General features: G+C 42.5%; 1 protein-coding gene across 14 annotated transcripts in view; it reads left to right on the forward strand.

Moving 5' to 3' along the window:
• The window catches only part of r3hdm2 (R3H domain containing 2), a 117,417-nt gene that overhangs the window by 61,188 nt on the left and 42,263 nt on the right, over nt 1–13,966 (forward strand). For 12 of the 14 annotated variants that reach the window (XM_014165955.2, XM_014165963.2, XM_014165956.2 and 9 more), the window contains 3 exons: nt 8,424–8,695; nt 8,836–9,071; nt 11,277–11,318. In XM_014165955.2, coding sequence (XP_014021430.1) covers nt 8,877–9,071; nt 11,277–11,318 — 237 coding nt within the window. In that variant the 5' untranslated portion in view covers nt 8,424–8,695; nt 8,836–8,876. The remainder of the gene's footprint in view (nt 1–8,423; nt 8,696–8,835; nt 9,072–11,276; nt 11,319–13,966) is intronic. The other 2 variants (XM_014165949.2, XM_014165960.2) reach the window with 2 other exon arrangements.

Genomic DNA, 13,966 nt, shown 5'->3' on the forward strand with positions numbered 1-13,966 from the left:
GCAGTCTGGCTCAGGCATTCCTGGAAAACCTCTGAATGGAAGGATGTGTAAAGGGAGGGAAAGAATTCCACACTGACCCCATGCACTGAAGCTTACTGTATTAACTAACTTTGAGATAAAACACATGGCCCTTAAAATTTAACTGGCAATGTTTGGAGAACTATTTTAAGGTATTTCTGAAACATTTGGTGAATGCTTTTGGCTACGTTGGCACAATATGTGGAAAGTAGGGAATCAGCCTAATGATGTGTGGGGCTCAGGCTGGGCTGAGTATGCTACTAGCTGGTCCATATGCGAGTGCAGGACCCCAGAAAAGGAAGTTCACCTCCCTATCTGTCGAGGTTTACTAGTTAGCTCTTCAGACCTCACTCCTTCTCCCCCTCTCTGTGTTTGTCTGCTCCTCAATCTGCTTAGTTCAGGGCTCACTTGGAACAGATCTGCTGCAGCCTGCACCAGTTCGCTTATTCACCAACATAACACAGAACATAGCAGAGCAGAGTGTGTGAGGGAGTCAACCATCTGCACCAGGATTTACGTTAGCCGGTAATAGTTGGCTTTTGGCCCAAAATAAATAATTTATTTAAATAGAAAAGCCGATAAATGAAATTGGTGCCAGCCAATTGTCTGGGAGAAAAAAGAATAGGCTTTTTAGCCTATTAAATGATGGAAATACCAGTCTATGTAAATACATTTGACTGGTCATGCTTATCAGTCTGTAGGTTAATTTGCATAATTTAGTTATTAAATTGGACCGTGTGTTCAGTATATTTGTTATGTATCTTATTTATCACACGAGTACAGATGGGGCCTTTGAGTGGAAAATCTGTCAGACAGCACGAGAGCTGCTGCTACAGCATCTCAAACACTAAATGCATAGGCAATGGAAGGTAGGCTTCATCAGCACGTCACACCACTTTGCTATGAGCTGGAGGCAGTATGCGTTTTAAAAACATATACTCAATTGCATGTCAATTGCAGCCCAAATCAGACCGTATCCGCGGAGGCAATTATTTGATATAAACTTTCTTTCATTGTCCAGTAGCCAAACGCACAATCCTAGTCATATCAGCAACCCATGCTAGTTGTTTCATATTAGATCCCCCTCTTCTATCACAATGTCTAAACGATATATGTGTCACATGAAACCGTGCTTTGGGCTTTTGACAAGTGTTTTCCCTCTAATTGCATTATGGAACAAACATTTGCGCTTAGCCTACTGCTTTGTGCGCATTGCTGCATTTTATAATGTGAATAAAGAAGTTTAGCAACATTTTGAAGCTAAAGGTTCTGATCTGTTACATCAGACTTGCTTTTTACTGGTTTTGGGGTGTAGCCTAGTTCTACTGGTTGTTTTGCATTTGGGATCTATCATCCCACAACTGTAAATGTGGATAGAATAACGATCTTCAAAGTGCGTATGAGAATTCGCTACAAAGGGACGCACATCGTTGCATCAACTTTTATGCTCTGTTAATATGAATTACCGTAATCTAAAGGGGATTTATGTCATTCTGAGCACAGTGGGTGGACACCCTAATCAGGTTACGCACCCAATGCATATAAATGTCCGGTGAAACCCTGATCTGTACATAAACCAGTGTGCGAAACCCTGATGTCTTTATCTCTCTCTGTGTGTGTAAATGCACAGAGCCAGGTAATTGGCAAAGGGGAAGGAAGCAGGGTGATGTAGCCTAAAAAAAGAGGTGTATGTGTGTTTGGCAGGCAGGAAGGGGGGGGGGTACTACAGAAAGTAGTCTTGGTGACAGAGCCTGTTGCCATGGAGCTGGGCCTCCCATTGGTGGAGGCATGGGCCAATCACACAGCAGCACAGTCTGTTTCATCATTGAGATTTTCTTTTTTTCTGCTCTCTGCCATTTCTCTCTCTCTCTCTCTCTCTCTCTCTCTCTCTCTCATCACTGACTGCTCCTCCTTCCTATACTAGAAAAAGTGCAGAAATTACATAAGGTTTGTAATGGGAGCGGGACTAGCTTCTGATGTTTGTGTTGACACACATTTTGTGAGTGAATGAAAATGTAGCAACCGATCTGTTGCAGGCAGCATCTTTTTGAATGAGGATAATCAAGCTACACGCTCATTGGCACAGATTTATCCTAGATTTCAACACATGTAGCCTAGCCCTAACCTCATGCAGTGCCTAACCCCAGTGCGTGCAACTCCAGTGGTATTTTAGTGTCTTGAATCATCTGCCCGTTTGTTAGGAAATGTGAATGTAAAGGCTTGTGGACATGAAAGGATGCTGCGTGGTGGAGTCCCTGGTGACTCACTCATCTGCACTAGTGTTAACACACTCTTATGTGTACTTGTGACTTGCCCTTTCTCCTTATATTCTAATGGTATGACGAATGATATTGTGAAGTGTGGCTGAAAATAGTTGAGGCAGGCAATAGGCTAGTCGATTGTTAGTAGTTCATAAGGAAGTGCTCTCATGGTAGTGTCTGTGGTCTTCTGTTGTCTCATGACTTGTTTTACTGCTGTATGATAGGAAGGATTATTTAGGCCAAGCTGTCTTGGCCTAAATTACCCCTGTCTTTCTCTCGCTCTACCGCCCTCTATCTATTGCTCCCCCGCACACATTCCAGCACTCCTTCCCTCGTCAATAATGCATAGAAAGATCAGTATCCCCTCTTCCTTTCTTTCTCTCCTCTCTGTCATTCATAATGAATGAGGGAGGTGTGACATCCTGGCCAACACCTTTTGCTCTCACACGCCATCTCTTCATGCAACTCTGTCCCTCTCTCCCCCTCCCTCTCTCTCTCTCTCTCAATCCTGACCTGCCACACACTCTTTCCTCTTCTGTCATAGAGGATACCCCTGCTCTGTCCCTCCTCTCTCCCTCCCCCTCTCTTTTCTCTGCAGTGTTCTTTTTTCCCTCTCTTAATGTCTTCTCTTAAATTGTCAGCCTGCTGACGCCATCCTCCTCCTCTGCTCAGCCCACTCACTCCTGTGGGACACGCTCAGCTCTGACTCATTCACTCTCTCTCCCTTTCTCTCTCTCTCTCTCCCTCTTTCGCTCTCTCTCTCTCCCTTTCTCTCTCTCTCTCCCTTTCTCTCTCTCCCTTTCTCTCTCTCTCCCTTTCTCTCTCTCTCTCCCCTTTCTCTCTCTCTCCCTTTCTCTCTCTCTCTCCTTTCTCTCTCTCTCTCTCTCTCTCCCTTTCTCTCTCTCTCCCTTTCTCTCTCTCTCCCTTTCTCTCTCTCTCCCTTTCTCTCTCTCTTTCTCTCTCTCTTTCTCTCTCCCTTTCTCTCTCCTTTCTCTCTCCTTTCTCTCTCCTTTCTCTCTCCCCTTTCTCTCTCCCCCTTTCTCTCTCTCCCTCTCTCTCTCTCCCTTTCTCTCTCTCCCTTTCTCACTTTCTCTCTCTCTCACTTTCTCTCTCCCTCACTTTCTCTCTCCCTCCGCTCCATCCCTCTCTCCCTTCGCTCCATCCCTCTCTCCCTTCGCTCCATCCCTCCGCTCCATCCCTCTCCCTTCGCTCCATCCCTCCGCTCCATCCCTCTCTCCCTTCGCTCATCACTCCGCTCCATCCCTTCGCTCTCTCCCTTCGCTCCATCACTCTCTGAGACACACACACACACACACTTTTTTCTATTACTCTTTCTCTTCTATTTTGTCGCACCAAGTCATTACACAATTAGACAGACATGAAAAACTACAAGTACCTGTAGTTTTTTACTAGATTACTTGTGGTTTTTCACTAGATTAATCTAGTAAAAACCAAAGAAATCACAGGAGTATAACGAAATAAAACGGCAAATTAAAAACAAGGCACAACAATAAATAACAGTATCATCAGCATAACAGTGAAGTTGTGTATTTTGCACATTTTGGTCAATTATTTATATAAATAGTGAATAAGATGGGACCAAGTACAGAGCCCTGGGGCACACCATCAGACAGACAATTTAACAGCCCATAATTGAGTGCACTGAGTTCTATCAGACAGATAGTTAGCAAACCATGCAACTGCATGCTCCGAAAGACCTACGCTCGACAATCTCTGCCTCAGTATAGCGTGATCAACTGAATCAAAAGCCTTAGAGATCAATACAAAGTGAGGCACAGTGCTGTTTTTTGTCAAGGGCTTCATTGTCAAAACCTTCATGGCTGCTGTAATTGTGCTATGCTTCTTCCTGAAGCCTGATTTGGTACATTGATAAAATAGTATATAAAAATATTTTAGCTGTTCACTAACAAGGGTTTTCACCAGGGGTGACAGCTTTGAGATTGGACTATAATTATTTAAGAGTTGGATCTCCCCCTTTTAAAAGTGGTTGGACAATTGCTAATTTCCAGATCCTTAGAATTTCATTACATTCCAGGGTTAGATTGAACAGATATGTAAGTGTTTCAGCTATGACATCAGCTGCCAGTTTTAGAAAGCAGGGATCAGGATATCTCTGATCTAAGGATTTCAGGGCTTTCTGTACCTCCTGCACTGAAAATGGTAAAAAAGCTAAAAGTATGACCAGTAGTGACGCACCGATATGACATTTTTGGCCGATACCGATATCCAATATTTTTCTTGCCAAAAGAAACCCGATAACTGATATTAAAAAATCTGGCCTTTTAAGCATTCTAGTACAGTTAAATAGTTAGACAGCTGCGTCCATGTGTGTGTTAAGGCACTGCATCTCATCTGGTTCGAATCCAGGCTGTATCACATCCGGCTGTGATTGGGAGTCCCATAGGGCGGCGCACAATTGGCCCAGCGTCGTCCGGGCCGTTATTGTAAATAAGAATTTGTTCTTAACTGACTTGCCTAGTTAAAAGTTACACACACTGACCAAAAAGTAATTTTGTTGGCATTTACGTATGTCCCCATTTCCAGTAAAACATAGTCAAACCCTATTTATTTCACTTTCTTACTGTGCTGTTTCGTTGTTCATTTGTTTCATTCTCAACCAGGACTTCTATGGAACGCCGTTTTGGGTTTTTACGTGTCAAAAGAGATACACGTCAACTAACACTTTGATGTGTCAAATAACAATCTGTTTCAATAGCTGTAGTTGGCTAGCTAAGTATATAGCTAAATGTCATCTAAAATAACCCTAATTTATAAGACAGGTCCGACCACCATTAATCAAATAAGAACTATCTATGTGAAGCTAGCCACAATAGTGGACTTTGCGGTTAGCCTTCAAAATAAAAGTTTGGCATAGTTCTACTATTTGTATTCATTTGCATCACTGTCAATGACATACTTTTATTTTGAAGGCAAACCGCAAATTCCACTATTGTGCCTAATGCTTATTGTGGCTAGCTTCACAACACAACCTGGTCTGGTCGAACCTCACTTGCCAGATTATGCTAGCTGGCTGCTTATAACATTAGCTTTGGGTAACAGGGTTAAGTAGCTGGCTAGCTATTTATTTTCATTAACTGAAGTTCAATTTCAATAGGCGAACAAGTGGCAACCTAGCTAATTCTTACAATGATTCCTAAATCATTGCTAAGAATAATGAAAATGACTGCAGTTTCTACTGGTCATTGTTTTCAGGCTGGTTGTCAAATCAAATTTTATTGGTCACATACACATGGTTAGCAGATGTTAATGCGAGTGTAGCGAAATGCTTGTGCTTCTTGTTCTGACTATGCACTAATATCTAACACGTAATCTAACAAATTCACAACAACTACCTTATACACACAAATGTAAAGGGATGAATATGTACATAAAAAATATATGGATGAGTCTCTCGGTCCCAGCTTTGATGCACCTGTACTGACCTCGCCTTCTGGATGATAACGGGGTGAACAGGCAGTGGCTCGGGTGGTTGTTGTCCTTGATGGTCTTTTTGGCCTTCCTGTGACATCGGGTAATGTATTGGTGCTAGCTAGGTACCAAGCTAAAGCTAGCTACCCCAGAAGTTGCGGTCGAACAAGTGATGCTTTATTACCAACGCAATATTGTAAACACATTGTTCGTGGCCGGTGTTTGCTTGTTTGCAGACTTTTTTGTACAGCTTTGACAGTGCTACTGTATCTTTTTGGACACGCGAAGACCCAAACGGCATTCCATAGTATGCATGTTGTGAAGCTAATAGCAGTGACGCTATTACTGTGTAACTCCGGTAGGGCAACATCTGAAAAATAGCGCACTTGGTAGTGTGTACCGGTGCTCGACCAGTCGGCAAAAGCCAACATCGCCCACGAGAGAAAGGTTGATTGTCAAGGGCAATGAATTCCATTATCTTGGCTTTAATGGATTTTGCCTGAGTTGTCTCACTGAAATGTTCTTACTCTTTAAAATGACTGCTCGATCCACACAGAAGACATTGTGGGCTAGGTTAGGAATGCTGTGTTGCATGTGTAGCGCAACATTTTACGCTGCGTTATGTCATGTACTTACGTTATATAGTTATGCACGTTAGCTTTGCCATTGGTTTTTAACGTCGTAGTTAAGCTTGACATAGGCCGATATGAATGTTGGCATTTTTAGCCAATATCGTCCTATTCCGATATGTTCACCGCTATATCGTGCATCCCTAATGACCAGCTCTCACCGGTTCATCCACACAGGGTTGTACAGAGCAGGGGTATGACAGGACATGTTCCTTGTTAACCTTCTCCTACGACTTCCCAGGCTTTCGTAAATCGAATTAAAATCCTCATCAAAATCTTCATCAAAATCTATCTAAGCAAGAGATTTTTTTTTTTTTTTTGCGTGGGTTGCGCATCTGTGGTGAAAGGTGACAGAGCTAGAGCAGTGTTAGACCATAAGACATCCCGAAAATCTGTCTTCTTAGGACGCTTTAGACATCGTAACGGTTTGGCCTACAAAACTATTGAGACTAAAGATGACTCACAAAGTCAGATATTAGCATTTTTCACACATGTTCAAATCATCTATGAGGGACTTTGAGCTTCACAATCAATTTTACATACTTACGGTTGATTTGGACATGCGCCACAAAATGCTAATATTGGTCCAGTGAATTTAATGGGATTTGTGCGACAAATGAAAAAATCGTTAGCATGTGGGAATAGTGCCAGGGAAACTAAACCATAGAAAGGATTGCTGTCATACCTTGTCCATAGACTGCTTGCAGGGTAAGGAAAATAATATAGTTTAGAAATTTGTGTGAACTATCCCTTTAAAGGATGCTGTGTAGGCTTTTAACTATTGCGAATGTCTAGTGTTGACCATTGAGACCATTTTATGTGTCTTTCATTCGTTTTTAGGAAGCTGTTATGTGACGTGGATGATTCGGGTCTCTTCCTGCTCTCTGCTGCGTTTTCTGTAATCTACATATTTATTTCTAAAAACAATCTTCCTTTCGTTCTCTCCATCTCGCTCTTTCTCTCTCTCCCCCCTCCACACCAATGGCAGCAGCTGAGAATTACGTCACCGTCTCCCTGGCAAACTCTGCCTGTGAAAAAGGGAGGAAAAAGCAGAGGGAGAGAGAGGAAATGGTAGCTGAGAATAGGCTGGCTGGCGTAGCCCGGTTCATTCATAAGCGCCTCAATTTCACACTCATTCAGTTTTTCTGGCAGAGAGAGAGAAATAAGTGTTTGTTTTAGCACAGAATGTCCCTCGCTTCTGCCCCTTGGAGCCACAGTCTTTCAGCCATGTTATTCTCCTCACTAAAAAATACACATTTGTTCTGCTCAGACCTTTATCTAGTCATTCGATAATGTTGACGTGTGTGTTTGACTGTGTGAGAGTTTTGCAACGTGTCCGTGTCTCCCTGTCTCTATCTGCGTAGATATAAGGCTGTTCTGTGGTGCAGAGTTGCATAAGCCGGGACTCCTCAGTGCCGAGTGAAGTTGGTTGGCGTTCATCCGTGTGCGTGCCCTGGTCATTGATGCAGTGCTGCTGCTGCCTCAGTGATGACGCTGTTGCTGTGTCTGGGTCTTCCCCTGCTGTGGGAATCCCTGCATGCCATACTGCCTCCACTCCTATCTGCTGCAGCACCACACACACACACACACACACACACACTCAAACACAGCCTCCTGATGATGTCATAGGAAACTGTGTTAAAGCTGAAGTGTGTGTTTGGTGGGACAGATGGCGCGTTTCTCAAAGCTTCTGGTGTTAGTCTTCCTATATGTGTTTTGTTGTTGAGTAGTGAGAGCGCTGCCTGTCCTGAAGGTGTTAGCAGTATGACGTCATGGTAATGTTTAGTGGAGTGCTGTTTACGAGTGGGAGAGAGAAACATGCCGTCTCACCTGTGTCAGTTTGTGTAAATTGGTTCAAAAACCAAAAGTTTCTGAGCGAAAACCATACTTTTTTCAGCCCTGGTCTGCAAGTGGTCATTCATGCATTGGCTGAATTCCTACTTCCACAGCTAGCCCTATAGTTTACTTATCCCACGCTTTGAGCAGCGAGTCAGACTGGACCCAGTCAGAGAGCCGGTGTGTTGTAACTGTTAGTGACATCATTCTGTCTTCCTGTTATCCCCAGGGGTCGTGGCTGGTGGAACTATCATCAACATGCTGCTTCACTGAGACGCACAGACGGAAGGATAGCTAGACGGAAGGATAGACGGACAGACCCAGTCAGCGGGTTCCCCCCCCCCCCTTCTTCCCCGTGTCAGCTGTTTCTCCCACCGGCTACCTCCCCCTCTACAGAACTTGCTATGGAATGCCCTCACCTAGCAGACCAGCACAGTCCTCTTTAGGACCCTTTCCTGGGAACCCACTCCATAAGGAATCAGCATAGCTGATCTGTCTCAGGTACTGTTCACTGTATACATTAACTACATTGTCCGTGTCTCCTGATTCTTACCATGTTTAGGGTTTTCCTTGGCCCTGTACTGCATTGAAACTCAGGACCATTTTAATGGATCTATCCTCTCTCCCTCCTCATCTTGAAGTAGTCTCTGGATCCTCTTACCCTCCACCCTCCCCTGAGAAGATGTCTGTGAGCCTGGCTGGGCAGGATATCCAGACGGAGGGTGAGAGTGAAAGTAGTGGAGTGCTCCATGATGACTCCAGCAACAGAGGGAAGCTCTCCCCATCCCCTGAGCCCTGCCAGACGAAAGAGGGCACTGGGACTGGAGGCACTGGGGAGGGCATAGAGGCAGAGGAGAGTGCCTCACAGGACTCACAGGTAACTGACCTCCAGGCGACTTTGGATGTGTCCCAATAATCTCTCCTTTCTCCCGAAGTGTGAAGTTGTTCACTTTTCTTCATAGGTTTGAAAAGGAAATGACTGGTATATGGAAACTCTAGTCCATGTTAACATTAATCCAATGCTTTTAAATGTGTGGGCTGTCGTGAACGAGTGCACACTTCTGGAGGAAGGGGAGATTATTGAGAAGCACCCTTTGCCTCCTTGGCACTGCACTAGAGTTCCAATTTCTGGAAAGGTTTTTAAGGACTACTACAGTCCAGAATTGAATGTCTGTGAATTTTGTGGCTATTTAGATTAGAACATATTTAGCCATTTATATTGTGATGACAAAGTATATTTTCGCTGACATGTTTTTTTTTCCCTGCTCTGTTTGAACTTAATCTCCGATCATGCATTGCGTAGTTGCTTATGGCGATGATGCGTATGTTGCTGCAAGCTTGCGAAAGGAGTGTAGTGGGGGTGGGTTGGCAGGGATGGATGTGGTTACAGTTGAGACAAATTGCCCCTTTGGAATGCCTGTCATTGAATCAAATAGCATGTTATCTTCATGCCTTGTTTGAATATTGAATTTGAAGCATAGGTGTCTATCTAGCTAGGTCGATTCACTGTACCGTAAATTCCGGACTATAAGCAGCAACTTTTTTCCCACGCTTTGAACCTCGCTGCTTAAACAATGACGCGGCTAATATATGGATTTTTCCCGCTTTCAATTTTTTTTTCTCCAAAAAAACACATTCTGTGACGTGCTCAGTTTTTTGGCAGCGTGAAGCTTTCATTAGACCAATGAAATTGCCGAACGGGTTAAGGTCAAACAACTTTTTTAGTTTACTGTTTAGATTAAATCGAGCGCTCTCAAACTTCCCATCATTCTGATTATGGTAGTCATTTTGTCACCCTCATCATGGCAAAGACACGGAGAAATGCATATGATGCAGCTTTCAAGTTGAAGGCGATTGATCTGGTTGTTGGAAAAGGAAATAGAGCTGCTGCACGGGAGCTTGGTCTTAATGAGTCGATGATAAGACGTTGGAAACAGCAGCATGAGGAATTGACTCAGTGCATAAAGACAACTAAAGCTTACTGCTAATTTTTTATTTTTTGTTACAAGCAGTGTTTCGTTAAAGCCTGTGTAAAGTTAATTTGTTTCAATGTACCGGTAGGCACCTGCGGCTTATAGACATGTGCGGCTTATTTATGTTCAAAATAATCTATATTTTTTAAATTCAGTGGTTGCGGCTTATATTCAGGTGCGCTTAATAGTCCGGAAATTACGGTAGTTAGCTGCTACCTGCTTTGTCTGGCTTGCTGACTAACTAGCTAGTGACTATGCTGTTACCAGACAAGCACTCCAAACTAGTTAAATAACAGGTTAGACTGTATAACTACATATTACATGGCATGTCATCATGTCAGTTTGCAAGAGTATCTAGCTAGTTGTGTTTCTGCTTGCTTGATGCATGCAGCAGACTAGTACTGCCTGCTTATGCTAGCTAGCAACATAGCTAGCCATTTGTTAGCTTACCACTTGGTCCAGTCAAAGGTAGCTAGCTAGTTTGTTGAAACAGTAAAATATTTTGCTCACTGTGCTTCTAGCTTCAAACACTATCTACATTTTAATGGTGTAGAAATGTCAGGTGTACAGTACTTTATCAGCAACGTTATATTCCATTTTGTGCCAATCTAGTGGTTTCGCCTACCAGCTGTGCAGCGCGGGCTACACGGAGAAGCAGAACAATTGGTAGGCAGAAACCACTTGATTTGCACAAAATGGAATAGAAGCTTGCCGATTTAAAGTTTGTAATTACACAATTTCATGTTTACAACATCTAAAGACCCGCATCACTATACTGAGAACTTTGCCATTTCTAAAAGGATGTATTTGGGTGTTTTTGGAGCCTTTGTTCATGTTTTTCCGGAGCCCCCATACTGCAGAATGAGCAATGGGGAAGTATATTGCGGGTGCGGTAAGTGAAATTGCAAAAAAAGGTGTTTGGGCCCTTCCATAACATGCCATTTACATTAATAGAGATTTGGTTCTAAAATAGTGAACCAATCCTTTTAACTTTTTTCTCACTAAAATACGGTTTTCACAAACGTTATTTAATTGTTGTAAATCATAAGAAATTGTCATTTTGAGTGTAGCTAGTATTCTTAGTGTTACCACATTTTCTCCCCTTGCAGAGAAGGGCTCAGAACCACGGCCATGGGAGGAAAAAGGCCAGGGTAAGGACTGGATTATTCTGTCTGTTGCATTGTTGTTGGTTTAAGTTTGCATATCATGATCCTAATCCAGGAATTTAAGTCCACCTGTTAGGGCTAGTAGGACCCTTTCTATCATCCACAAAGTTCGCTCATGCTAGTTAGAAGGTTAGATAGACCAGGAGAAGTCGCAGAGGTGAGGCCTCCCAAGCCATTAGCTCAGGTTACCTAGTGTATTTATGGAAGTCCGCTTTTGTGTGTATACTTACAATTTCCATGATAATACATGTTCTCTTCCCTTAGATCTCATTTCTGTCTGCGCACACCCCACACACACACACACGCCCTCCTTGCAGCTGGGTTAGGTCTTTGCATCAAACCGCTCGCCCTCTCTGTCCCGACCTCATTTCTAGTGGAGGCTTCATCATGACATCATCTGCTCTCTCGCTAGATAGGGACGATGGGAAGTTGGTTAGCCCTTCCACCAAATGAAATCCTTCCCAACATTTGGATTATGAAGGCTATACATCTCAAAAGGATCATATGCATGTATGCTAGTGCTGAGCGATTAGTGGGTAGTTCTTCAAAGTAGATAAGGCATACTGCTCAATACAAGCGATCTATCAATTCGATGTATTGTCGGGTAGACAGTGCATTCGTGAAGTATTCAGACTAGAGGTCGACCGATTATGATTTTTCAACGCCGGTGCCGATTATTGGAGGACCGATTAATCGGCTGATTTTTTATTTTTTATTTATTTGTAATAATGACAATTACAACAATACTGAATGAACACTTATTTTAACTTAATATAATACATCAATAAAATCAATTTAGCCTCAAATAAATAATGAAACATGTTCAATTTGGTTTAAATAATGCAAAAACAAAGTGTTGGAGAAGAAAGTAAAAGTGCAATATGTGCCATGTAAAAAAGCTAAGGTTTAAGTTCCTTGCTCAGAACATGAGAACATATGAAAGCTGGTGGTTCCTTTTAACATGAGTCTTCAATATTCCCAGGTAAGATGTTTTAGGTTGTAGTTATTATAGGAATTATAGGACTATTTCTCTCTATACGATTTGTATTTCATATACCTTTGACTATTGGATGTTCTTATAGGCACTTTGTATTGCCAGTGTAACAGTATAGCTTCCGTCCCTCTCCTCGCTCCTACCTGGGCTCGAACCAGGAACACATCGACAACAGCCACCCTCGAAGCAGCGTTACCCATGCAGAGCAAGGGAAACAACTACTCCGAGTCTCAGAACGAGTGATGTTTGAAACGCTATTAGCGCGCACTCGCTAACTAGCTAGCCATTTCACATCAGTTACACCAGCCTCATCTTGGGAGTTGACAGGCTTGAAGTCATAAACAGCGCAATGCATTGCGAAGGGCTGTTTGAATGAATGCTTACGAGCCTGCTGCTGCCTACCATCGCTCAGTCAGACTGTTCTATCAATTCATAGACTTAATTATAACATAACACACAGAAATACGAGCCTTAGGTCATTAATATGGTCAAATCCGGAAACTATCATCTCAAACAAAACGTTATTTCCTGTTACATTGCACAACCTTCAATGTTATGTCATAATTATGTAAAATTCTGGCAAATTAGTTCGCAACGAGCCAGGCGGCCCAAACTGTTGCATTTCCCCTGACTGCGTGCAATGAACGCAAAATGACACAATTTCACCTGGTTAATATTGCCTGCTAACCTGGATTTCTTTTAGCTAAATATGCAGGTTTAAAAATATATACTTCTGTGTATTGATTTTAAGAAAGGCATTGATGTTTATGGTTAGGTACAGTCGTGCAACGATTGTGCTTTTTTCCGCAAATGCGCTTTTGTTTAATCATCCCCCGTTTGGCGAAGTCGGCTGTCTTTGTTAGGAAGAAATAGTCTTCACAGTTCGCAACGAGCCAGGAGGACAAAACTGCTGCATATACCATGACTCTGTTTGCAAGAGAAGTGACACATTTTCCCAAGTTAAAATAAATTAATGTTAGCAGGCAATATTAACTAAATATGCAGGTTTAAAAATATATACTTGTGTATTGATTTTAAGAAAGGCATTGATGTTTATGGTTGGAGCAACGTGTACCTAAGCGATTATATGCAACGCAGGACAGGCTAGATAAACTAGTAATATCATCAACCATGTGTAGTTAACTAGTGATTATGATTGATTGTTTTTTATATGATAAGTTTAATGCTAGCTAGCAACTTACCTTGGCTTCTTACTGCATTTGTGTAACAGGCAGGCTCCTCGTGGAGTGCAATGTAAAGCAGGTGGTTAGAGCATTGGACTAGTTAACCGTAAGGTTGCAAGATTGAATCCCTGAGCTGACGGTAAAAATCTGTCGTTCTGCCCCTGAACAAGGCAGTTAATCCACCGTTCCTAGGCCGTCATTGAAAATAAGAATGTGTTCTTAACTGACTTGCCTAGTTAAATAAAGGTTAAAAAAAAATCGGCGTCCAAAAATACCGATTTCCGATTATGAAAACTTGAAATCGGCCCTAATTAATCGGCCATTCCGATTAATCGGTCGACCTCTAATTCAGACCCCATCACTTTTTCCACATTTTGTTACGTTAGACTTATTTTTATTAAATGGATTAAATCATTTTTCCCCCCTCATCAATCCACACAACCCCATAATGACAA

Source organism: Salmo salar, chromosome ssa22 (genome assembly GCF_905237065.1).
Source record: "Salmo salar chromosome ssa22, Ssal_v3.1, whole genome shotgun sequence".
NCBI classification, from domain to species: Eukaryota; Metazoa; Chordata; class Actinopteri; order Salmoniformes; family Salmonidae; genus Salmo; species Salmo salar.